At 53.9% G+C, this 26,402-nt stretch overlaps 2 protein-coding genes across 5 annotated transcripts in view; one reads left to right on the top strand and one right to left on the bottom strand.

Moving 5' to 3' along the window:
- The window catches only part of ZBTB44 (zinc finger and BTB domain containing 44), a 398,215-nt gene that overhangs the window by 42,216 nt on the left and 329,597 nt on the right, over positions 1-26,402 (top strand). The window lies entirely within an intron of this gene.
- ST14 (ST14 transmembrane serine protease matriptase) lies at positions 5,000-22,786 on the bottom strand. Of its 4 annotated transcripts, none has more exons than XM_061368573.1 (20): positions 22,683-22,786; positions 21,970-22,128; positions 14,390-14,549; positions 14,115-14,242; positions 13,755-13,825; positions 13,273-13,433; positions 12,625-12,660; positions 11,963-12,200; positions 11,713-11,852; positions 11,322-11,419; positions 10,862-10,971; positions 10,412-10,542; positions 10,056-10,160; positions 9,596-9,703; positions 9,374-9,487; positions 8,703-8,831; positions 8,344-8,530; positions 7,663-7,937; positions 6,659-6,795; positions 5,000-5,284 (listed from the first exon to the last, which is right to left on the bottom strand). In XM_061368573.1, the coding sequence occupies exons 3-20, from the start codon at positions 14,544-14,546 to the stop codon at positions 5,123-5,125; spliced, it is 2,487 nt and encodes an 828-aa protein (XP_061224557.1). In that variant the 5' UTR covers positions 14,547-14,549; positions 21,970-22,128; positions 22,683-22,786; the 3' UTR covers positions 5,000-5,122. The 4 variants fall into 4 exon arrangements, with proteins under 4 accessions (XP_061224557.1, XP_061224558.1, XP_061224556.1 ...); XM_061368574.1 differs by having other exon boundaries at positions 22,584-22,686; XM_061368572.1 differs by lacking the exon at positions 22,683-22,786 and adding an exon at positions 22,421-22,559.

The raw sequence follows: 26,402 nt of genomic DNA, 5'->3' as shown, positions 1-26,402 counted from the left end.
CGCATCCAACCGCTCCATTCCCCGCTATGGGGGAAGGCTTGTTCCCTCCACCCACATTTTCCTGTACTGGGGCCAGTGTGAAGTGAGTCAAGCAGCAGGGTTCTCATCGTTTCCCCCTTGGGAGCCTGGCAGGCTCCTCACCATGAGAGATGTTTTCCTAACCCTCCACCTGCAATGTTCCCTTCCCGAATTCCAGCCTCGCACTGGAAGAGCAGGAAGGGCAAAGCTGCATGGGGTTAATGCTCAGCAGGGGACTTGAGCACGGGTTAACTCCTTCTGGGTCACTTCTATGTGTCCCCTGGAGAAAGAGGCTTTAGGATGGAGGATGTTATGGTGATGCTGGCCTTGAGGACCATCATCAGCATAGGTAGGAGCACAGACAGCATCAGTCCTTTATAGGACAACAGGTCTGTGAAAGGCTTGACCCGTTGGAAACTGGGAATATCCCCCTACAAGCATGGGATTCCATGGCAAACTCAACACGTGGCACTCACTGGTTGTGTTTGAGGCTTTGCTTGTGCTTAGCACTTGGGCAAGAAGTGGTTCTGCTAAAGCTGAGGGGTTTCCCATTGGGTTTCTTTCTTGGCTTATGCTGTCTGTGCCACCAGGAGCTTGACCGTCGTGCTGGAGTCATGACTGGATAAAGCCATTTTCCATGCAAGACGACTGGGATCAGGCCTTGGATACGCTCTCATATGGGAACCTACACAAGAAGGGGGGAAATAAAGCGTGGCTGTGCGAGGGACTGAACTGGAAGCAAACCCAGTGGTCACCACTATGGTAATTCCAGGAACACTTGGTAGTGGCTGAGGGGTGCAGTGTGTGATGGGATGGGAAGCTGGGAGGAGGGCGTTGAGGATCCCTTGGGAAGCTGCATCATGGGTGGTGTGGGATGAGCAGCGCGTTTCCAGCCCTGTAGGGGACAGGGGGCACTGGGTGAGCCCTGTGCTCTGATGGGAGGACCATGAGTAACGGTGGTGTCGGGAAGCACAGCCCCGGTGTTCCCTCTAGGAATGCCTGGGAACAGGGCTGAGATCCCCCTCCTGGCATCCCACTGCAGTCTCCAAGGCAACCCTCCATGCTGTTCTCCTTGGGATGCTCTCATCCTCCTCCACTGGGAGTGCAGCACATGGGGAAGGTTCCACCTGCACCCAGGAGCTCGGAAGCGGGATGCTCTGCCCTGGGGATAGCGTTTCCCACTGAAGCAGGCTGGGCCCTGAGAGCTTTCCCCCTGCTCTCCAAGCCTGGAGCCAAGCTGTGCTTGCATGAGGAGCATGGAGACCACTGCTGAGTGTGCCACTCATCCCAAGGCGGAGCTGCCAGCCCTATAAGCACGAAACCACTGATGCTCCTGGTGGGGAAACAACTGAGCTGCAGCTCTGACCTGCTCTGTGTGCCCCATGGTGCGGGATGTCCTTTCCAGTGGCTTCTCCTGAGCAAGAAGATGCTCTTGCGCTGCTCTGGAGGGACAGGCCCCTTTGTCATGGGTGCTTAACCTGGGGGTCATGACTGACCTGAAGGGTGCCTTAAAGAGGTCCTGTGCATGCTCTGAGGCCATAGGGTTGATCCTTGGTCTTCTGACTAGGCCAGGTAGGCACTGAATGCTGGATAGGCACTGAAGCTCAGTCTGGATGTGCAAGGCTTGAGCCTGCTCTGAAGTCTCCTTTTCGGGGTCATCCGTTGGTAATCTGGGGTCTGGTGCTGTGTTGTGCTGAGGGGTTTGTACAGTGGGGTGAGCAAGAGAAGGGGAAACACCGCATATAGGTGTGAAAGAGCCCGCTGCTAGGTCGTGTATGGACCTGAGGATAGAAGGGGCAGAGCGGACACAAGGTCTTTGGCTATTGGGGTGATGCTGCAATGCTCATGGGACGGGAGATGGGAGCACCCAGTGCTCCAGGAGGGGGGAACCTGCCCCTTCAGAACGGAATGTGCACATTGGGATGCTGACCTGGACTCATTTCCATGGGGATGCAGCCTTTCCTTCCCCCTCCTGCCCCTATAGGTATCCCCATAGCCCCCAGCAGCGTGCAATCCTCCCTGCTCCATGCTCCCTGACCCTATTGTTTGCGCTGGCTTCCTGGGGTGGGATGATTGCATTGGGCTCCCCTTCTCTTTGCTTTTCTCACAGTTCCTAAGCGATGCAGCACAAACACCAGGGCTTTGTGTGCTGGGGGGACCCAGGCTGCCCCTGCTCCAGCTCCGAGCTGCTGCTGGGTGACACAAACCCCTTCTCAATGCGGCTGCTGACCGGTTCCCATCCCCACTGCAGTGTTTCAGCCCTACCAGTACTGACTGGGCTCACTTCATGTTGTGCCTGCAATCAAACTGCAGCTCAGCATCTCGGTGCCTTTTAGCAGGGACTCCTTCCTCTGACACCTCGGTGCTGGGCCAGAGGGGGAATCGCTTTGGATGTGCTGATGGATTGGGAATGGGGGCAATAAATCCATTGGGATGCTGGGGACCAGTGAACTCCTACACCGGAGGGATGGGGTTTTCCAGGCTGATTCAGAGCTGCTTTTCCCCTGGAGCTCCTCATGGGTACCTGTGGAGCTCAGGCTCCATCCAACGCTCCCTTTCCCTGCTCCCACATCCTCTCGCCTCCGCTTCCCTTTGGCCTTTGGGATAAGGGTCTGGGGGTCGCAGCCCTGCTCCTTGGCTGCTTCCCTGGCCCTGGATCTCCTTCCCTGGCCCTGGCCCTCCTTGCCTGTGCTGCCGCTGCCGGAGCCCGTGTGCCTTGGCCAAGAGAGACCCCTAGTGGGGTGGGAGCCAGGGAGACTTCATTCCCCATTACAAATAAAGGTGCCAGAACTCACCCTAACGAAGGGTTCGCTGCTGTAGGAGGAGGAACTGAGGGTCCTGATGGTGTTTTCTGCTCTAATTTTGCCTTATAACAAAGCGGTTTGGGCCCGTGGGAGGATGCGCGGTGATGCCCTGCGTGCTGAAGGGATGATGGGGAGCATCAGAGGGCACTGCGGCTGTGTGGCAGCAACAGGACCTGTTCTGGGTGAATCCAGGCTGCCAAGAGCCCCTCTGCTCCCAGCTCCCAACAGGCAGGGTGAGTCTCTAAGTTAATGCTGTTTTCCTTTGTAACGTGGGTCTCTTCTGTGCCCTTGGCAGGGATGCTTTGATCCTGGTGCCCGTTCCCAAAGGCTGGGAAGCGGTGACTGACTCCCGGCTGCGATGGATCCCAAAGCTGGAAGTGTGGGTACAGCGGGTCCAGGCAACAAGCACTGGCCTGTGCTGGTCTCCTGTGGGCCAGGGCCAGGCTTTGGTGCCTGCTGGTGAATGCTTGCACACCCAGCCCGGGCAGGGTTGCTGTGTAGCAGGTGGGAGGAAGCACCAGTGCAAGGAGCAGGCACAACTGGGTGTACTGGGAGGGGAGGACAGCCAGGGGGAGCACAGTGCTGGGACCTCTGCAGTAGGGCAATGGGAGGATGAGGTTCAGATACAGAGATCTGTGCTTTACATACAGAGAGATCAGTGCTTTAGGTACAGTGAGATCTGTGCTTTACATACAGTGAGACCTGTGCTTTAGATACAGTGAGATCTGTGCTTTAGATACAGTGAGATCTGTGCTTTAGCTTTAGATACAGTGAGATCTGTGCTTTAGATACAGTGAGATCTGTGCTTTAGCTTCAGATACAGTGAGATCTGTGCTTTAGATACAGTGAGATCTGTGCTTTAGCTTTAGATACAGTGAGATCTGTGCTTTAGCTTCAGATACAGTGAGATCTGTGCTTTAGATACAGTGAGATCTGTGCTTTAGCTTTAGATACAGTGAGATCTGTGCTTTAGCTTTAGATACAGTGAGATCTCTGCTTTAGCTTTAGATACAGTGAGACCTGTGCTTTAACTTTAGATGCAGTGAGATCTTTGACTGGACGACCTCCTGCAGCAGATGAGGTAGGACCGTACATCCCAGGAGGTGGGCTATTCCAGCAGCAGTCTTGCACGGAGCAGGGGTTACACATGGATGGACTGCACCGTTCCTAAAGGTGCGTCCAAGCCTCTTTGGGCTGAGCTCAGGACAGGGATGTGCAACTTCAGCATCCATTGTGCTGTGGCTGAGGGTGCTCCTCAAGTCAGGCACATCCCCAGTATCCTGTATGAGTCTGGAGGTTTTATGGGTCTGGGTCTGAGGGAGCTCATGGGGATACTGGGATCAAACCAGTCATGATTCCATCTGCCTTACAGCTCTCTGCTGCAACCCGCTGCCCATCCTCTGTGCAAGGCCCTGGCTCACAGCGTGGAGCTGGATGGATGCCATAGCAAAGCTGGTGAGTAACCACTCTGTGCATGTTTCTTACACTGCAGCAGCATTGTGCAAGCACAGGCTCCACGATCAGAGGCAAAGACTCTCCTCCTGCAAGGATTCCTGCCTGGAATGTGGCTGTGCTCTCACAGGAGGGGTACAGGATTGCAGTGTGGTACTGGAGCAGCAGCACGGAGCCAGAGCATTAGAAAATACCCCAGTTTATTTGAGCAATCCCATTCACAGAGCTTTACAAAACAAGGTATTTACAGGCACGGAAGGCACGAACTGACCTCACCTGGAGTGTGCTCTATGGCAAGGACCGGGCTCCAGAGGGCGAAAAGGGCTGAAATCAGCACATTCACGAGTCACATTTAGCTTCACAAAAGTCAGCTGGGTCTGAGAGGCTGCTGCCCTGGGGCGGTGCTGCAGGGCTGTACATTCAGTGCAGCACACACACAGCGGTGCCAACGCTGCTGCTGTTGGGTGAGTGACACCATGCTCTAACCCAACAGCAAGGGCTGCGGACGGCTGTTTGGAAAGCAACGCAGGGCTTATCCTGAGAAGCTGATTCTGAACCTGTCCCAGTGCCGTTTTCCCCTACAAAGTGGTTTCTTTTCCTTGTTTTCTTTCCTTTTTAATTTAATTCTCATTGATTTTTGTCTATCCATTGCTCCTACCCCATTGTCCATCGGAGCTGCGCTCAACTCATCCACAACCTCCAGTCTGTCCTAGTCCAACCTAAGCTGGGAGGTGGGACGATGACTCGGCGCGAGGTAGAGGGAGGGTTCAAGTTCACAGTCGAGGCTGGATGTGCATGGCCCAGCCCAAGAGGTGCCCACACAGGGCCCTGTGTGTGTCTGTGTGTCCTTAGAGGCCGGTCTGCTGCTGGATCCAGTCCCGCAGGCTCGTGAGGCGGCTGTACACCCCAGGCTTGTTCCTTTGTGCACAGCCATCACCCCAGCTCACCACTCCAGCCAGGAACATGCGGCTGCTGGGCTCCACGCTGACCAAGGGCCCTCCTGAGTCCCCCTGCATGGGGAAACAAAGGGGCAGTGTAAGCACCAAGGGTGTCCTAATGCAAGGTGTCACAATGAAGCACCATACCTGAGCCATAACCAATCGTTCCACCCATAATCAATCCCAAGTGAGCCCTTCCCATGAAATACAGTGCATAAACCTGAAACAGACTGGACTGTGGCAACAGGGGCTATTCATAGCAAAGTACTACCATTAATTAGGGTCGTAAGAGCAGACTAAAGCACTAAACAAGCAGCCTACCCTCCACCTAAGTAAGCCTCAAAACCACTGCTCCAGTTCATTGCTGCCTCCAGAGCGTAAGTCCTGCATTCCATTGGGTATCCATGTGGAGTTATTGCCTATTCAATGTACTAAGAGCAGACTGCAGAACTAAACAGCCTGCCTTGCTAAGAGCAATGAACTGGTGTGGTGGTTTTGAGACCAAGTCCTGCATTCCAATGGGTTTCCAGATGGACTTGTTGCCTATTCACAGTAATGAGAGCAGACTACAGAACTAAACAAGCCTCTGGTAACAGCAATGAACTGATGTGGTGGTTTTGAGAGCATCCCACTGGGGATCCAGGCAGACTTGTTGCCTATTCAAATACCAGATTACAGAGCTAAACAAGCAGCCTACCTAACCAAGGCTCAGCAACAAACATGGTTTTGAGCGCATCCCACTGGGTATCCAGGTAGACTTGTTGCCTATTCACAGTAACAGGCTACAGAACTAAAGCCTCTGGTAACAGCAATGGTTTTTGAGACCCAAGTCGCATTCCATTGGGTATCCAGGTAGACTTGTTGCCTATTCAAAGTAATAGAACTAAAGCAGCCTACGTAACCAAGGCTCATAACAGCAACAAACATGGTTTTGAGACCTAGTTTGCATCCCATTGGGTATCCAGGCAGACTTGTTGCCTATTCACAGTAATAGCAGACTACAAAACAGCAATGAACTGATGTGGTAGGTTTTGTGCATCCCATTGGGTATCCAGGCAGACTTGTTGCCTATTCACAGTAATAGCAGACTACAAAACAGCAATGAACTGATGTGGTAGGTTTTGTGCATCCCATTGGGTATCCAGGTAGACTTGTTGCCTATTCACAGTAATAAGAGCAGACTACAGAACTAACCAAGCCTCTGGTAACCAATGAACTGATATGGTGGTTTTGAGACCATTCCATTGGGGATCCAGGTAGACTTGTTGCCTATTCACAGTAATAAGAGCAGACTACAGAACTAACCAAGCCTCTGGTAACAGCAATGATGTGGTGGCTTTGAGACCCAGTCCTGCATCCCACTGGGCATCCAGGTGGATGCACATGGAGGTGTCTGCTATGGAAGTGCCGTGCTAGCGAGGGCTGAGCAAGCAGCCCGGTTCCTACCTGACAGGCGTCCACGCCGCCGGTGAGGATCCCCACGCACATCATGCGTGGCGTGAGCTGGTCGGTCAGCAGCTGGTTGCACACGGTCTGGTTGATGAGCCGGATCTCAGCCTTCTGCAGGATGGAGGCACCGCTGCCTGCCGGGAGCAGGAGGAGGATGGAGAACCATGAGGAGAAGCGTGTGCCCGTGGTCCCTCCCATCCCGTCTCCCAACCACCCAACCCCATCGCAACACTGCACTTGCTCCGTTTTCCCACCAGGAACATGGTGTGCTCCTAAGGGAATCTGCTTTGATTCCAGGCTCAAGGTAAGCCAAGTGCATTTACACTGTGTCCAGGTGATCCCCCTTGTCCCCAGAGTTGCACATAGCATCACAGAACCAACCAGGTTGGAAGAGACCTTGAAGATCATCAAGTCCAACCTTTACCCCACTAAACCGTGCCTGCATAAAGAACACCACTGTCCTTTACCAGCATGGTGATGCTAAGGCACCTTTATATTGTGCTCTATCAATACCATTCCACAGTACTTATTATCCACATAAGACTGACAGAGGAATGGATCTGGTTTTTGGCTCTTCCTGGTTTAGAGCTTGACATTTCCAAGTTTGGGACCAAAAGCATTTTGGTGCCTGAGAGACTTCTGCACTTTTACTTTGTTCCTGTATCAGTATCTGAGCCCCTCCTGACTTTCTCTTTAAGTGCTATGTAAAGACATTCAAGCACCTCTAACACCTCCTTCAGTCATTTTCATTGCATTGTAACAGACTAATGACTGCTGCAAGCCTAAGAATCAAATCAACTGTGCTTACCCACTCAGATTTGATGCCATGACCAATTCAACTGATCCACAAGAAAACAGACCCCAAACCAACCAGGATTCAGACACAGAGGGGAAAGCCTCCTAAGAGGCTGTGCCCTACCCACCATTAAGAGGGATTTAAGGATACAATTCAGACTCCACATCAAACCTATGTATGAAAACGCATCGACTCCATCCCTCACCTCCTTCCGCCGTCGCTCCCCACCCGGTGACCCACAGGTCCTTGCCCACAGGGAAGCTGTGTGTGGTGTCAGGCAGGCAGATGGGCTGGACGAAAGAGGAGAAGGTGACGGGGGTCTGCAGCTCCATCACAGCGATGTCGTAGTCGTAGGTGTAGTCGTTGAAGTAGGGGTGGGAGATGATGCGCTTGATCTTCCGCATCTGCACGTTGGTGTTGCTGAGGTCGCCTTGGTCTGTCAGGCCCAGGTAGGCAGTCCACAGGCTGGGGTCTGAGTATCTGCGAGCCACAGGGAACATGGAATGGGTTGGGTTGGAAGGGACCTTAAAGGTCATCCAGCTCCAACCACGGAGCAGGGACACCTTCCACTGGAGCAGCTTGCTCCAAGCCCCGGTGTCCATGAACACTGCCAGGGATGGGGCAGCCACAGCTTCCCTGGGCACCCTGTGCCAGCACCTCAGCACCCTCACAGGGAAGAGCTTCCCCTGTTTCAGTTTGAACCCATCACCCCTTGTCCCACTGCTCCAGTCCCTGATGAAGAGCCCCCCTCCAGCACCCTTGCAGCCCATTTCAGACACTGGAAGCCGCATGCAGACCTCAGAGCAGAACACCCCCAATGTTCTCAGCCTGTCTCCATCTCACACACGGATCGGGATCTTCCCGGATGGAATCACAACCCACGCACCTGATGCCCTGCAGCTGCAGGAAGCAATGCGCCGCCGACACCAGCCAGCTCTCGGAGACCAGCGAGGCACCGCAGATGTGGCCCTGGCCCCGGACGTGGAGGCTGACCTGCCATGGCCACTCCCCCACATCCGAGTTCTGCCCACCGACGATCCGAGACCTCCTCGTGTAGGAGCGGAGCCCGCAGTCTGTGGGGCAGCACAGGGGGCACTCCGTTACTCCCTGGGTATCCCCATTCCCCATAGGGATGGGCTCTTCCATTAGAGTGGGGTGCTCCAAGCCTGGCCAAGGTGCCCTTGAATGCTCCCTTCAGACTCATGTCGTCCTAAACCCATGTCCCCCTTTCCCCAAGCTACTCACTGCAGTTGTCCTCATCGGAATTGTCCTCGCAGTCCTGCTCCCCATCACACTCTGGGTTCTGTTTGCTGATGCAGCGCCCATTGCGGCACTTGTAGGTGTATTCCTTGCAGGCGACTGTCACCTTAACTGCTATGGGCAGCATGAAGGGGTTAGTTCTGGTTCTGGGGACCCCTTTCACCTCTTCTGCCCATCCCTTTGAATCCTGTGTTCAGCTCTGGGCGCCTCATTACAAGAGAGACATTGAGGTGGTGGAGTGGGGCCAGAGAAGGGCAATGGAGCCCAAGTGTGATGGGGAATGGCTGAGGGACCTGGGGGGTTCAGTCTGGAGAAGAGAAGGCTCAGGGGGGACCTGGTCGCTGCCTCCAACTGCCTGACAGGAGGATGGAGCCAGGTCTGCTCCCACGGAACAAGGGATGGGACAAGAGGAACCGGCCTCAAGCTGCACCAGGGCAGGTTTAGGTGGAGCTGAGGAATAATTCCTGCCCCAGAGGGTGCTCAGGCATTGGAACAGGGAGTCACCATCCCTGCAAGTGTTCACACCCCCTCAGTGCCATGGGTTAGTGGTGGCCTTGGCAGTGCTGGGGAGTGGTTGGAATCAATGATCCTAAAGGTGTTTTCTGACCCTGTGGATGCCCTGACTCCAGGGCTCTGTGCCCAGGGGCCCTCCTCACCTTTCCCACAGCTGCCCTCATCGCTCCCATCCCCGCAGTCGTCTTTGCCATCGCACTGGCTTGCGTTGGGGACGCACTTCCCATTGGTGCACTTGAAGCTGTCGGCAGCGCAGCCTGGAGAGGGGAGCAGCTTCTGAGAGCCAGCACCCAGCCCCACGGCACCCCATTGTGTGAGCCTCCCTTGCTGCCCCCCTCCTCCTGCCCTCGGGGTGAGTTACTCACTGCACTGCAGCTCGTCGCTGTTGTCACCGCAGTCGTTCACGTTGTCACACACCCAGAACTTGGGCTTGCACCAACCGTTCTGGCACCTGAACTGCTGCTCCGTGCAGGCTGCAAAGGGGTAGGGATAGGTTAGGCTATAGCAAGGGATTTACACTGTCCTGGTGAATAAAACTGCCTGGAGAGCTCAGCCAAACCCATACTGGTGATAGAAAAACACATTCCCAGTTGGGAAGGACTGGAAAGGGAGGGAGATCCCAGAAAACCCCAGCCTGGTTTGTGTTGGAAGGGACCTTAAAGCTCATCCAGTTCCACAGGCAGAGACAGGTTGCTCTAAGCCCCTGTGTCCAACCTGGCCTTTGGGATAGGATCCCAAACTGACCCCACACCCAGTGCCTCCCAGGATAAGGCATCCCAGTGCCAAGCCCCAGCTGCCCCACGCAGACCCCAAGCACAGACTCACTGCAGGATCTCTCGTCGCTGCCATCCACGCAGTCCATCCACCCATCGCAGCGCATGCTCCGGTCAATGCAGCGCCCCGTGTTGCAGGTGAACTGCCCAGGGCAGGCTGCAAGGGATGGAAAGGGATGAGGCAACCCATAAACCTTCCAGCCATCCCCCATGTGCCCTCCCCACAGGACACCACATTCCCTATGGAGTGTAGCCTTCAAACACAGCGTTTCCAGAACGCAGCAGGAGTACAAGGGGGGATTTTCCCCCTGGAATAACACGATTCCCCATCTAAAGGGCAGCATCAGCACAGAGGAGGGACAGCCTCCGGATCTATTCCCCTTCACCAACCCCAGGGTTTCAACTCACAATCGCTGGAGTCATAGGACAGGTACTCAGCAGAGAAGCCGGTGTCTGTGTAGGACTGGTCCGAGTGGAACCGGACCTCTATCCTGTTACTGGTACTGGTCACCACAAACTGGGATCGCTCCCCACAGTACCTGCAGGGAGAGACAGCAAAGGGGAGTGAGCTGCTGCAGGTCAAAGCTTCTGTGCCCCAAACATCAGAGCCAAGGGGCAGCAGGGAGAGCGTGGGGAGGATTCCATCACAAACTGCTGCACCTCAAGGATGCAGGAGCTGCGTTTTGCTGCCACTGACAGAAGGTTTGGGCCGCTCACGATGGAGCAAGGAGCTCCCTTCTCCCCACGGGGCATGGAGCTACAAGCACAGGTCAGACCCCAGCGCTCATCCCATCCCTATCCCAGCCACAAGCTTAAGGGGAGCACAAGTTGCCACGTAACTGAGCATCTGACACCTACCTGGTGCTGTTGATCTGCACGTAGTCCTTGGTGCAGGAGCTGACCGGGATCCCAGGCTCCAGCACAAAGAACATGTTGAATCGCACCTTCACGTTCTTCCTGGAAGGAACCTGCCAAAGGAAGCCAGGATGAGCTGGGAATAAGCTTCATGGGAGAAGGGCTGTGTTTGGGGGGAGCACAGAAAGCTGAGACATGCCCCAGTAGGAAAATACCTTCCCAAAAGCCACCCTCTGCACCGGCTCCTAAGCCTCCAAGTCAGACCCAAGCAGCACATTCCACATAGCCAAGCTCATTTGATGCTTCATCCCTGGCAGTGCTCAAGGCCTTGGGTAATATGGTTTAGAGTGAGGTGTCCCTGCCCATGGCAGGGGGGTTGGAACTTGATGATCTTAAGGTCCTTTCCAACCCAAACTATTCTGTGATTCTATGATAGTAAGGCAAGGAGAGGATCCCATCTTACCTCGATGCTCCACACACAGTCTATGGCTGGGGGGTAGTGTGCTGGGTAATAGGGGGTGGTGAAGGTGCCGCTCTCTCCTCTCAGAACCCCACCGCAGGCTAGAAGATAGGCAGGAAGGTGGAAACAGGTTAGAGATTGGTTCTCCCAAGCCTTGGGGCTGTCACCCGGGGTAGGAAGGGAGGGAAGGGTCTCTAACAAGGTTAAATCAATCTCTGCAGAGAGAAGTGCTCAAAAGGAGAGAGGAGAATGGGGTTAAGCCATCTATCTGCGCATCTAATCCCACCTAAGCCTTATCTTGGCCTCCCCAGGGATATGGTTATAGCAGCTCCAAGAGCTAAGATGTGACCCGCTCCCAGAGCATCCCTGGCACATCCCTCACTGCTCTGCTCACCTTTCATCTTTGGGAGCTGGAAGAACTCGGCCTTGAAGCCAGGGTATCTGCCCTCCTTGTTGGTAACCAACGCGACGAGCATGACGTTCTGGGAGGACAGGAAGGTCAGGTTGTAGGAAGGGGCGTAATTCCCACAGAGCCTAGATAGAAATCCAGGACAGAATCCATTAGGCTGCACAGAGCAGCACCCATCGCCAGGAGCTCGGGTACCCGCAGCACTCCTCAGCATCACCCTGCTGGGACCCCTCACCTGACCAACGTGTGGGGCTCCACGGGGCTCAGGGAGTTGTACACCTTGATGTAGTCGCTGCCATCCGTGCACGGCTCCAGCTCCAGCGTCCTGAAGGTCAGGCTGATGATGGAGTTGGTGTCTGCCCTCAGGGTCCAGTAGCAGAGGGCGTTGTTGGGGTAGGGGCTGTTGGGGAAGCCCGGGGTGGTGAAGGTGGTGACCTCCCCTTCCTTGGCGTGGAGGGCAAACGTGCAGATACCTGCAGGGAGCAGGGAAGGGTTGAGCAGGCAGATGAGGAGGCTCTGCCTTGCCTTGCCCTGAAGAGCAGCACATGCAGTTCCTCCTCTGCCTGCAGGCTGTCCCTGGGCAGCTTATCCACCTCCATCTGCAAAGTGAGTCACTGGGGAACCCCAGCCTGGTTTGCATTGAAGGGACCTTAATGCTCATCCAGTTCCAACATCCAGGGACACCTTCCACTGGAGCAGCTTGCTCCAAGCCCCTATGTCCAACCTGGCCTTGAGCACTGCCAGGGATGGGGCAGCCACAGCTTCTCTGGGCAGTCTGACCCCAAACCAGCTCCAAGCAGCACACATTGCACCTCTCTTCAGGCCCTTCCCCAGCCCACAAAGGAAAACCACCACCCCAAAGAGGCCACTATGAGACTGCAGAAGAGCTGTACTTACTGTCCCGAGAGGAGTAAGCTATGCTGGTGTCTGCAGCTGCAAGAGAAAACAGAGGTACTGTCAACCTTTGGGCTCTGGAAGCCCCTGGGTGCAAAGCTGACATTGTCCCTGGGACCCACATTGAAGCAGAGAATCAACCAGGTTGGAAAAGGCCTTTAAGATCGTTGATTCCAATCATTCCCCAGCACTGCCAAGGCCACCACTAACCCATGGCACTGAGGGCCTCATCTACATGGGTTGGGAACACTTGCAGGGATGGTGACTCCAGCACTTCCAATGCCTGAGCACCCTTTGGGACAGGAATTGCTCCTCAGCTCCATCTAAACCTGTCCTGGTGCAGCTTGAGGCCGTTTCCTTGTCCCATCCCTTGTTCCTTGGGAGCAGACCTGGCTCCATCCTCCTGTCAGGCAGTTGTAGGGAGCAATAAGGTCCCCCCCAAGCCTTTTCTTCTCCAGGCTTGGCTTTGCTTGTGGGTCTGGCCCTGCAAGCTGCCCAGGGGAATACAGGGAATCCCAGAGAACACAGTGTTGGAGCAAAGGGGAGCGGGTCCATGCCCATCAAAGCCAGGTCCTTACACACCCCCTTTGGAGTGGTCCCCAAAGGCACCCAAGGACCCCCATCCCCAGGGACAGCAGAGCCAGCACTCACGGAAAGCCACGACCGACTCCACCTGCAGCACGGGGTTCCGCAGGCGCGCGTTCAGCTTCTGCACCAGGCTCTGCTTGTCGGCCATGGCCCGGTCCAGGCTCTCCTCCCGGTACTTGGGGACAAGGAACTCGGACCAGTAGTAGGCAATGATGCTGCCTTCGCTGCAAGGATGGGGTGAGAGGTGAGGAGGGCTCAGCAATCAGGAGAAGAAGGGGCCTCCTTCTTGCAGAGGTGTTTTTGGAGGCCGGCCCCAGGGAAGGGAGAGTCTCAATGGGAAGTTAAGCAAACCATGGCAGCCAGGGAAGTCCCCATCAAAGCTGCCAGGCACCACCCACTGCGGTTCACCCTCAGCACACAGTGGCAGAAAGCAACAGGCATTTGAGGCAGTGCCCACCCTTTCCTGGTTCACTGAGGGTGAACGCTGCGGTGCCTCCATCCCAGCACTGCCCTCCCTCCACTCCCAGACAGCACAAAACACCCACCTGAAGGCGGTTATCACGGTCTCCTTATGGTAAGGGCCAATATCTCCATGGGCCCGGTAGATATCCTCCACCTGGAAGGTTTAAAGGAAGGAGTTCAGCACATCTGGAAGTGAGGGAAGGATGGACAGAGCTTCAAGCCCGCTATGGAAAACCAGGGCACATCCCCAGCATCCCTGGCTGCAGGGCCAAAGAGAGGAAGAACAAGGGGGAAGCACAAGGAACACCCCAAGCTGAAGGGAAAGGCAATGGGACACCCTCCCACCTAAATCTCCACCCATTCCTACATGCAAGGTCCCCATGGACATGGGGCACGAGGGACAAGTCCTGCTCGCAGGAGGAAGGATGCAAGAAGCCTCTTACCGTGCTCTTCACCTTCTTGGCCAGCATGATGAACTCTGGAGAGCTGGAGTTCTCATAAGCATCAAGGAATTCCCAGTTCAGAACCCTCAGGTGGCCATTGAAAACCTTCCTGACGGGGACACTCCTGTCTGGAAAGACAAGGGTTCCCAGTCAGGAAGGGGAATGAGCTGGGGCTGCGGTACAGCAGCTCCCCAGTGACAGCAATTGGGATAGAGGGGTGGGAATGCTGTGTCCAAGTTCCCAAAGCTAGACAGGGCACCCCCACACACACTTACATTGGAAGTGCCAAACCAAGAGGCCGATGACAACGGACACAGGGATTAGGATGCCAATGACGGCGGCGACGACCACCCTCCGCTTTGGGCCGCGCTTCTCCATCTTCTTGGAGTTCATGGCAGGGAGGAACTCCACCCCTTCCTCCAGGCCATTCATGTCCTGGGAGAGGAGACAAAAGGGATGGGGGAAGGTTGATCCCAAAGCCTGCTTTGGAGACGTGCACCCAACGCCCGGGCGTGATGCTCTTAAAGGTCCTTGGCAGGATTCCACCCGTCTGTGGTGGCTCCCCACAACACCGAGAGCTCCCCACGTGCCTTCAGCATCAGCAGCCCCGCAGCCACCCCACAGCAGCACAAACCCTGAGGGTTTTTGCTTTGCTGTCCCACTCACACCAGGTTCCTTTGTGGGCTTCATGCAGGCCAGCAGCACAAACCAACGCAGGCGCTGCCCCGTGACCGTGGGTAAGTCACAAACCCACAAGCACCAGGATCTCAGATGAAACTGCAGGCAAAAATGCACCCCTGCGGAGGGCTGGCTGTGGGGTAGGTGTGTCACAGCACGCAGAGCCTCCCTGTGCACAAACCCAGCTACTTCCTCCCTTTACACCCCCCCCTGCTCGCCTGCCTCCTGCACAGATACAGCCCGCCCTTGTTTCAGCTTGGGGTTACTCCCTCTGCAGCACAAACACCCACTAAAGGAAGCCGAAGCACTGGGATGAGCACTGGAGGCATTCCCGACCAGCCAGGCCCTCAGGACAAGCCTAATGAAGGCAGGAAGGAGGGATGCTACCCGCAGCAGACAGCTCCCACCGCCCCAGGTGAGGAAGAGGAAGGTCTCCCCGCATCTTCTGCTTCCTTGTGCCTCCAAAGGGGCTCTCTGCCTGCTGCAAACTGCCCCAAACCATGAGGATGCTTCACCCTCCCTGTTTTCCCCTCCCAGAAAGGAGGACTAAATCCCCTGGGGATGCTCTGATTCCTGCTTGGCACCCATGATCATACAGGCAAAACTCAACCCAAGGAAGCTTCCAATCAGAACACTCACAAAATAAAGCTTAAATACAGACATCCTAAATCAAGGACTCTTCAATCAAATTGCCTGCAGGTTTGAAGCAGCATCTGCCTCCCAAATCATGCAGGAATCACCCCAAAGAGAAGAAACCAGCCACACACCTCACAAGCATCAACCCTCTGCTGCTTGCAGCCTTCCCAACGCGTGCCTGCTGTTAGCAGAAAGGATTTCCTTCCCTTCCAGCATCCACAGAATTCCCGACATTGGGATTCACCGGGCAAAAGGCAGGGCTGAGCTGCAAGCAGGAGATGCTGGCTGTGGCTGCTGCATTGGAACATCCTCTTTGAGCTAAAGGCTGTGTCTTTGCAGAGAGAAAACTCGATGGGAGGAACTGAACAGTGGAAGGAAAACCCCTCCACCTCCACCATACAAACACAGCTCCTGCATGGAACTCAAGGAATGCTCACCATTTGACCCTTCTTTAGTTCCTCTTCTTGGGAACAAAGGATGCTTAAACCTATGGGAGATTACAGCACACCTTTGCCAGCAAGAGCCTGCTCCACATCTGAGGTGGCAGTGACACCATGAGCATGGGGTGAGGTGATTTTTGCTATCACTCCTGTAATAACAGTGCTGAGAGGCAGGCAGGAACTGGATTCAAAGAGGTTTCCCTCCCTGTTTCACTCTGGATCTCCTCCTTTCCCATCCTCTCCCCTTATCCCCACCATCCAACCCTGACCATCATTGAAGCACTGCTGTGTGTCACTCTGGGTAAGCACTGCAAGCTCTCCTCTGGCTCCGAAGCAAAGGATCTGAAGCATCCCCCAGGCACTATAGGAATGCTGAGTCAGGTCCTGCTGGGATGGTTTCGCATGAAGCCCCATGTCCCAGCATCTGAGTAAGAGGCTGAATCTCCCCTGCCCACACTCAGCACAAAAAAGCTCCCGTTGGACCTTGGTACCAGATTTGTCTGTGCCCAGGCAGCACGGTCCATGCTTCCCTTTGCAGGTGCTTAACAGCCCATCACAACCAGAGAGGATCTGAAGGGGTTATAGTGAAACAGGGCAAGTTCAGGTTGGATATAAGGCAGCTTTTCCCAGTGAGGGTGCCCAGAGAAGCTGTGGCTGCCCCATCCCTGGCAGTGCTCAAGGCCAGGTTGGACACAGGGGCTTGGAGCAAGCTGCTCCAGTGGAAGGTACCACCAGAGGAGCTTGAAGGTCCCTTCCAACCCAAACCAGTCTGTGGTTCCCTACGGAACGGCCTCCATCCCAACGTGACTCAGGCTCTGTCTCACCCTCCCCAAAGAAACTCCTCCAACAAACACCAGACACACAAAACCTTCCCTGATGTTCCCCTTGCCTTAGTCACAGCTCCAGCGACTTCCTCCTGCTGCTCCTCACTCAGCATCATCACCATGGGGCTGTCGGACGCCCTGGTCACAGCGTCAGCCTGCTTGGCGTGGCTGCTGCAGCAGGGCAAGCACATGCCAATCAAGTGAAAGGGTCAGAAATGCATTACCCTGCTTCTTCCATGCCTCAGCTCCCCCTGGAACACCGATCCCATGGGGAGACATGGAAAAGGAGCATGCACAGCTTGATCTGGAGGTGTCTGCATGCAGAAAGCTCAGAGAGGAGCCCTGGCAAGCAGAGCTCCCCACTCCTCCTCCTTGGGAGCCCATCACACCATGTATTTTTAGGCAGCAGACTGGCCAAACCAGCTGCAGTGACTAATTCTGACAGCAGGAAGTTCAGCAGCACACGGTGGGACCTGCCACAGCCAGCTCGGGATTGGGGGTGCACCCCAGATCCTCCTGCAAACGGGGGTCCACAGGGAGGCTAAGATGCTGAAGAGAGGTTTCTGGGATGCAGGCAAAGCATCCGGGATCAGCATCTCCCCCCAAAAGGCTGGTTTCTGCCTTGGCTGCGGGTTGGGTCTCAGGGACCAAAAGCCCTCACTGCTCCTGTCTCCTCCCAAACAGCATCTGGGTCACTGGACCCTGACCCACAGAAGGACTGGGCTCCTGGCCATCAGCGTTACCCATCCCTTATCACTGCTGTTTGTCCAGCACCAGGCAGCTATGAGAGCCAACTGCTTCCCTCGACCTTTACCACATTCCAGACTCTTTCCTGGTCTGACACAGGACTCAGGGCCAGAGCTGTACAGATCACAGAGGGGAAGAGAAGACAACCTCAATGCTAAAGACCCGCTATCTGCCACTAATGTACAACAAGAGCCCATCACATGCAAAGCTGAGCTGAAGCAGAGCCATTGGACTAAGTGGTTAGACTCTTGCTGAGTAGTTACACCCAGCCTGTGTGTCCAAGAGGCAATTCCCACCTCTCCTCCTCCAGCCACACCTCGGGTGGCTTTCAATACAAACTAAAGCAAACAGCACAGGAGGAATGTGAGGAACGAAACCCATCAACCTATCACCTAGCCCAGCACGCCTCTGATATCAAGGCAGTGCAGAGAGAGCCTAAAAAGCTGTATTTCAACACCTGATCATACCAAAAGCCAACAGCAGCTTTGGGGTGCTGGAATAAGGGGAAGTAGCCTGTTTCCTATGAGGAACAGATGGACACATGGTGTGTACAGCATCAGCTCGCTTCACCCAAGTAGCTCAAGTACACAGCTCTTGATCAATTGTACTGAAGGAAGAGACCTGATAATAATCTCTTATTGTTGATAACAAACCTATGTGAACAGCATGTGTAAGAGCTCAGTTTCCTTAAGGTGTGCTCCCGCTGTGTTGCCCCAACACAAGCAGTAAAACACTCAAAGAACCTTGGCCAGTGTCTTCAGTTCCATCTTAAGGGCAATGTCCCCATCCAATGATGGCATCAGAGCTTAGGGAGCAGGAAACAGACACGAAGTCCTCCAGGCTGTTACCTTCCAGACACAGAGGGCAAGTGCAAGAGTGAAAGATCCAAGTCACACCCCCCCTGTTTCACACACCAGTTCCCAGCTCACTCCTCCGGAGCATTGGTTTGCCTTGTGACCGTCCTGAGTCACACGAGAAACCAGATTCCTTTAGGTTTATGGCAGAAGAAACTGAAGTTCATGTTTGCATAGGGCACACGGGCTGGGCTCGAGGCAGAGTGCCCACGCTTCCAGTTCTAGCTCTGTTGAACAGACTTCTACAGTCAAGCCTTAGCAATTTGAGGAGGAAAGGGCAATAACACTGCCCTAAAGGCCTCATTCGTGTAGCTGTAAGCCATGAAATTCCTCCCTCTAACACACACGATGTGCCAAGAGCACAAGGGAAACAAGCAGCATCCTGCATCTTTCCTGGTACAGAAAGTCCTGCTTGAATAACAAAAACATCCCTTGCCTTTCTCTGGCAAACCCATCCCTATGAATGAATCCCAGCATGGAAATACGGACTGAACTAGGTTGGAAAAGGCCTTTAAGATGGATGGAAACGGCACCTTGTGCCCTAGGCAAGGCAAGAACCTTTGCTCTGCCACCTTCCCCACAGCCATGCCCTGGGGAACACTCTCCCTGCTCCCTTTGGTGGCTTTACCAAGTGATCCTTTGTTTGCTGAGCAAAGGTCTGGTGCACTCTGGATCAGCCTCAGCCTTTTCCTCATCCTGCCTTCCTTATCCCTTGGCACCAACAGCAGCCAAACTGGCCCGAGCAGTAGGGCACCTGAGAGAGAAGCTCTGCACCTTTCCTAGGAAGAGGAGAGGCTTCCCCTCCCTGTGCCCGAGGAGGGGCATAGTCACTGTAAAACAACTCACGTTCACTCCATCTTTATAGGGAGCCAAGTCCAGCAACAGCTGGTCCAGGAGGAACAAATTCCTCAGGCTTTTTCCTAGCAGGAAGGGCAGGGAAGTCCTGGATCAGAGCAGCATCACTTGAACTGCTGCAGGGACACAAATGGATGCGCACGAAGGGACCTGCCCGAGCACTCAGCCCTGCCATAAACCACCCAGTTTATGCCAAGAGAACCAGCCAGGCAGAGAAGAACACACTGCCACAGCGGTGTCACCCTGCCCTGGAAGGGAACAAGGAGCTGGAACTGCATCAGTGAGAGCATCCCCTTCCTGCTCCCTTGTAGCCCTGGCACACGCAGACGGCAGGGCAGGAGGCAAGGGAAGCTTTCTCTTGTTGATGGGTGCTCTTTTGCCATTAAGGACTAAGGCTCACACGAGCTGCAGTGCCCTGCTGTGCTGCATTAACCTCAAATCCCAGCTTGAAAGCAGCTCCGTGGCACAGAACAGGCTTCGGGGTGCAACCCAAATCCCCTGCGGGACCTTCAGCCAGCAGGACCACGGTTTAAGCTCACTCAAGTCTCAAAGCACGCTGATAACACATCAATGGTGAAGCCCCAAAGCCCTGACGCTCGAACAGGTTTAGTTGGCTCTGTTGCTGAACACCCTCCACGCAGTTTGTCTTTACTCACATCCCAGTGCCCCGCTTCAGCCGAGATTGGACCCGGCGGTAGTCACATCGAGGCACTGACTTCCCCTTTCCCTGTGCTCCCGAAGCAGGCAAAGCGCCCAGACGGGTTCTCCAGACCCCAATGGACGGCGAAGGGGCAGCCGGGAATGCCGCCTGCATCCCGAGGGATGCTGAGCCGCCCATAGGCTCACCCCCCCCGTGCTCACCTGCGCCTGGGTGCTGTACCTCATGCCGGAGGCGGCGGGGCCCCGCTCCATGGCGAGGCGGTGCTGTGCGGGCTCAGGCCGCCATGGCCTCGGCGCTGTGCCCGGCTCCTCCTCTCTGTGCCCCGGGCAGGTGCGGGAAGCCGGAAGCATCCCGTGTCCCCTCCTGTGTGCCGGTGCAGCGCCCGCCTCTCCCGCTCCGCAGGAGGGGAGCATCGGGAAGCCGTGCCCTAAAGCAAGCGCAGGGACCCTTTGGCCATGTGCTTCGCGCACAGAAAGCTGCGTGGTGCCACTGCTGATGCTACAGGTTAAGGGTACCCGAGGTCTGATCCCCTCTCGGGTGAAAACAACCACAATGCCATGAAACCCTGCTGCAAAGAGAGCACATATTCCCTTTATCCCAGTGTAAAACCTGCTCTCCGTTTGGCTACAGCACCCTCACAGGGCAGAGCTTCTGCCTAAGAGCTCATCTGAGTCTCCCCTCTGGCAGGTTCAAGCCATTCCCCTTGCCAACAGGGCATGTAGTAAAAACAATCAGCAATAGCCCCTGGGTCTAATATTAAACGGTGCCATTCAGAGAAGAAAAAAGAGAATGGAATGGGAATGGTCTAATGTAGGAATGGAAAAGGAGAATGGTCTAATGCAGGTTTCAAAGAGCCTTTAAGCAAACCTGCCTTCTGACACAGCCTCACTCCATCATTCCCTTCTTGGAAAGACTTCCTCCTGCTCCAGTATTCAGGTTTCTTAGGACTGAATCAAGATTAAAACAGCTGGACCACTGTTACCTGTGTTGGAAAGGCTCTTCCCATGTCTGGCTTACATGTGACAGTGTGTCAGCACACAATATGCCTGTCAATCTGAATCCTGCCCATCCCACTGCTGATCCCTCTTTGCACCCATTGATCCAGCCTTGGACCTGAACACTTCCATTCCCCAAGAGCTCTGTTCTGGTGCAACAGGAGCTGCCCACCATTCCCACCCCACAGGGAGGTGCTGGGTTACCTTTGTTTCCCTTTGCTCCTGCAGAGCCCAGGTTTGTGGGTGTCTGGGGAAGCAAGAGGCAGCATCAGGCCTCTGCTCCTGCTGTTTTCTCTCTAGGTGGAAAACCACAACCTAAGGTCTTTTACCACCTCCTCCCCTGCTCCCTCTGCAGCTCCCAGAACCCCCCCTGCTCACACAGCACAAGCACCTCTGGATTGCAGGTATTCCCCTTCCAAAGGTGTTTGTTAGTCAGCCTGCTGAAACCAACCCTGCTGGCTGATGTCAGGAGCTGCTCTCGGCCCTCCTGCTGATGCCCAACCCTGCCCAGCTCTGCTTTTGCAGCCACTCCCTGCCTGGGTGACTGTAGGTGCTCCAAGCTGACTCCATCACCCCCGTGAAGCAGTGTACTTGAGGAACAAAGCAGCCTCTCCGAGTGCTTTGTTTCTGCACATTTCTCCTCTTCAGCGTAATAAACTCATCTCTGCCAGGCAAACACGTCTGCTCTGGGATGTGCCTAATGAAGGCAAGGTGCAGACTCACCCTTTGAGGCCTAAGGAGGCTCTTGTAAAGATCCACAGCTCCTGGCTTCACGCAGAGCTGTGGATGCCCAGGTTTTCCTGCCATTCCAGCCACTGGAATGATTTTACACACTAATTCATTAGCCCAACTGGCTCTTTGAACAAGGGGATGCAATCCCCGTGGGGGAAGAAAGCAAGCAATACACATGCTAAATATAAACTACTATATAGCTGGGAGGCAGCTGGTTTAGAGCCCTAAATGACAGGATTCGTGCTTCTCTGCTGCCAAAGCACAGTGATTGACTTCAGGGCACCATACATCCCAAACCATCAAAGCAAGAGCTCCCAGTAAGCAGCGTGCCATGTCCTTTTGTGGTAAGACGCTTCCATGTGTCTCTGTGGCCTGACTGAAGGATGCTGAGGTGAAGAAAGATGCAGCTGAAGCATAAAGAGCAAGCACTTACCCACGTGCAGTGGCAGCAGTCAGCAAGGAAGCCTCTGTTTCTCCCCACTGGTATCAGTCGATTCAATGGAAGCTGTCACCTCCTCCTCCTAACGTTTTCTCCTCGTATCAGAGTGGCCACAACGGCATTAGGAGGGCAGCAAGTGGAGGTTCAACACGCCTTTAGGAGGAAGGAGAGAGCTGAAACCTGAGAACCAAGGCAGTCTTTGTATACAGGTCACAAGAGCTAAACTTCCTTGACCCCCAGGAGAGTCCCACAGGAGCCAGGGATCAGCTGCAGGAGCAGCAACCGCTGTTGGAGCAAGCAGGGTACTTCCACATCAGCTCCCAGCCTTGGGAACGCCATCCACGTGGGAGAAGGGAAAATGTAGCTGCTTTCATAAGGGATGAGGGGAAAAGTCTCCTGGTGGAGGCAGTTCCCAGTAATCCTAGCTCAGCCAAGGAGCACCCACCATCCCCACGGCAGCGAAGGGCCGGATTCAGACTCAGCGGTGCCAAGGGCTTTTCCTCCCTGCTGTGTGTCCCAAGGATTCGCTTCTCGGTGTGACTCCTACACTGAGGTTTCAGCGACTGTGCCCTCCCACCCAGATTCCTGCCGGACAACCCCGAAACCACCCGAGGTCTGCAGCTAAAAGGCTCAATCCGGTCCGACAACTCCCCGCAGCAGCACAAGAGATTGGGAGAGAGATAAAACCTCACAGGGTGTCCTGTTACCTTGCATTCCAAAGGGTAAAGAAAAGGCTGATTCAGTGGGAGGAGAGGGAAATGTCACCCAGAAGCTCTGTGGTTTCCAGCTGAAACGGCAGCAAAAGGTGAACGTTGGGTACTGCCCCACTGAGGATCTGCACTGGGATTGCTCTTCCTGCTCTGGAAGCCCGAGGGAAGCTCTCCTGGCGTGATTCAGCCCCTTCATCTGCAATGCAAGGAGAATAATTACTGGCCTTGGGAGAATGGGGAGGTGTAAAAGTGCAGTGAGCTGCCCTCGATTGGCCACATGCTGCTTGGAGGCAGAGCAGAGGTGGTGAAAGAGAGCTGGGCAAGGATTACTGTGGAGTTTGCATGGGAATTTACCCCTTTGATGCCAAACCTCTCTGGGGTGAGAGTCCTGCTTCCAAACATGACTTGGGCTGTGCCCCCCCGAGATCAACTAGTGACCAGCTCCATCCTGTGGATAAGGGCATGAGGTGAAGCAAAGGGTCTCTTTCTTGAGCTCTCCTGTGGCTTGGGAAAGCAGAGAACCTCTTGTTGTGAGCTCTGAATCAGCTAGGCTGTAAGTGCACCAAGGTGGACAGGCTGGCTTGCCTGGTTTGTGGCACTGTGTGTTCTGAAACCTGGCTGCACGCTCAGGCACACCCAAGATTCCAAGTCAGTTAAGGTCCTGTCTGTCTAACGAGCTGCAAATGATTGGCTAAAGAGCTTAGGCCATGAATTGCCCATTTCTGCGTGGTTTATTACCAACAAGTAGAGCTGACCCGTGCCCACCAGTCTCCCCCCAGAAAAGGAAGCTCAGCTTCAGTGTTGGTGTCCCTTCAGCTGTTTAAAACAAGCAAACAGAAGCTCTGCAGCTGTGACTTTTCACTTATTCCTCTTATTTCCCCCATTGCAGTGGTGCAGAGGACAAGGATGTGGGTATGTAGTGAGGGGTTTGCTGGTTTATGGTCCAGTTCCTGGTGTCTTTCAGACAACAAACTGCCTGATGTCTTTCCAGCTACCCCTCTAGTGGGGTTCGGTGAGACTGCACATGCTGGTAAGGTGTTTACTACCCTCAAGCAGGAAAACTGGCAGTGGAATCACCCACACATTCACACGTGTGAGAGGTGAGAAGCAGTATGTGCTCTCCTAGAGGATGCTGGACCTCTCTGGGATGAGGTAGCAGGCTGAAACACTGCCTAAGTCCATTCTGCACCCCAAAAGCAGGATCATTGTCCAGGGACTCCCCTCTTCTCAAGACAATCCATCCTAGCATTAAGGTGTCCTTACTTTGAGTGAGTTTTCCTAACATCCAAAGATGTCCCTCACTCCATGAACAATTGGTAAGCTCTGACATACCAGGCTCTTCTACCAGATCTCTGAAGCTCAGACATTTGTTGCTGGTGGGGTAAGGAAGGGGTGTCCATGGGATGAAGGAGAGCCCACAATTCCTCCCACTGCATGGCAGGGAGATGCTGGGAGCCCTGCCTTACCTTGCAGCCCATCTACTGCTGAGAGAAGAAAGCCCTTGTGAAGAATCAACCAGAACAGTGGTTCCCTATCAAACACAAACTTGGCTTTCTAATTACAAAGGACTCATCCCTGTGACTGGGGGCTCTTGGTCACAGTTACAACCCCAGTTGAAAGTGCACTTGCAGTACAGGAACACCATGAAAAGCAAACCTCAATGCACCAGCTTAATAACTTACTGCTTGTCATGAAGCTGTCAAGCTGAACTTACTTCCTTAGAGGAGCAAAGCAGTGCAAAGGGAGATCCCTAAAGCTGCAGTGACTCAAGGGCTTCTGACTGTCAGCCCATGCCCCAAATTTCACTGTATAACTGAGAATGCAGGAACAGTTCTCACCACAGGTTCACAAGCAGCTTGGTTAAGCAGTTTTAAAGTCCTCAGTGGCAAACAGTTCGAGCAGCCCTATTTGTCTACATCTAGAAGCATATTTTGGCATGTATGTGTTGTAAATAGCAAGTAGCCAGTGCTTCCCCAAGCACAAACTGATAAATCCTCCCCTGTTGCCAAAAATGCATTCAGAATGACACCAGAAGGCATTAAAAGCACTCACCCAGTTTCAGACTATGCCAGCATCTTTGCAGGTCCTTGTTAACTCTTGTAAAACCACCCGATCCTGGAGCTCTGAAAGAGCAGCACATTTTGGCCTCAGGGCCCTTTGAGCTGAGAGGTGAGTTACTTTGCTCCAGGTCTTGCAGCCTGGAGGAGAGTGAGCAAAAGTAATGTTAGAGGATGTGGATGGAAGGCTTAGCAAATTGAATGCTCCTAGACATAAGGAAACAAATTGCTTCTGAAAAGATTTACCTCTGACGCAGCAGGTTTGAGGCCTCAGCGCAGGATGCCATATACAAGATGAATCCATGCTCAGATGGGTTAAACCACATCGAATGGGTCACTTGACATAGGATGTGTCATCCCTGAATTAAATCATTAAAAGCCCAAATTCGAGCTACTCATCCAGGTTTCTTTTTATAGTCCACAGGAGGAGATGCTTACATCCAGAGAGTGATTCATCCTGCAAGAACTCATGCCATGCAGGCACAAAAGCCAAATCTACATTGACTTTGCTGTAGTTTCTGTGGTTCAGGTTTGCCACGTGAAGAGTAAGTAATAAAGGATGTGTATTTACCTAAAAACTGCACCAAGGCGTTTGGAAAATGCAGATCCACTGTTAAAAGTATGCAGGTTGATGGCTGACTAGCTATTGCTTTTGAAAGGGATGCTTCAGGTAACCTCACAGTGAGTTCACTGGGTTATGAGGGCATCCTACTAAGGTATATAAATACAGATTCCCCTAGTGATTTAAATGAAACAGAGCAGCTGTTAAAACAAAGGTTAGAAAGGCTTCAAATAGCCCGTGGCAGCTTGTGTCAGAAGCAATGATTACACGATACTCTCTTGGTGGAAATAAACATCTAACCCATGGGTTTGAAGAAATGAGGCTCTTGGATAACCCCAAGGAGCCTCACGCTGTGATGGAAACAGGCTGCACTTCCACTTTTAAACTGTAAAAGGTAAACAGCGATGATGCATCAGACTGAAATGCCCTTTAGTTTGAGTTTAGTAAGGCTGGAGAATGGGGATGTCAGTACAATACTGCCTCTAGGCTTTCTTCCTCTGCATGCACTGCACTCCTTGCAGTGTCCAGAGCAAGGACATCGGAGCAAACTCCACCTGAACTTCAATATTCCCTCATCCAGACACAGCATGCACCAAACAAGTAACTCAAACCCCCTCTGCACCCTTCAGCCTACTGTGTACTAGCTAAAAGTTACTTATTAAACACAAGAGCTCTTTACCTGTAGTGGCTTAAGGGTTATTTTTCAACCTGAGTGAAAGCAACTCATCAGAGGGTGGCAGCTGAGCCATAGAACAGGCTTCTCTTTATTCTTGGACATTGGGACTAAACACATCCCATCTAATCCAGCATGGAGGCATTTGGGATAAGAACCCGCAGTGACTGCTGCTCTTTCCCCAAGGGTCACAGCCTTCAAAAGCAAAGAGAACAGGCCCAAGTGACCCAGCAAAGGCTGCTCAGAGGTTTCCCACCAGTCCTGAAGTGCAGGACTCTTCCAAGCAGCAGCAGCAATCTGAGATGCTCTAAACTCACAGCATTAGATAGAGGTTTCTTGTTCTCAGCTTAACAGTGTCAAAGCTTCCTGTGTCCAGTGACATTTAAGGGGCTTCACACTGTGGCCCTCCTTCAGCACTTGATGGT

The sequence above is a fragment of the Neopsephotus bourkii genome, unplaced genomic scaffold (assembly GCF_033783945.1).
Source record: "Neopsephotus bourkii isolate Nb327-2 ecotype Australia unplaced genomic scaffold, CSIRO-AGI_Nbou_v1 NB_1433, whole genome shotgun sequence".
Lineage (NCBI taxonomy): Eukaryota > Metazoa > Chordata > Aves > Psittaciformes > Psittacidae > Neopsephotus > Neopsephotus bourkii.
Note: the sequence above shows the minus strand (reverse complement) of the source record. Positions and strands in the feature narration are given on the sequence as shown.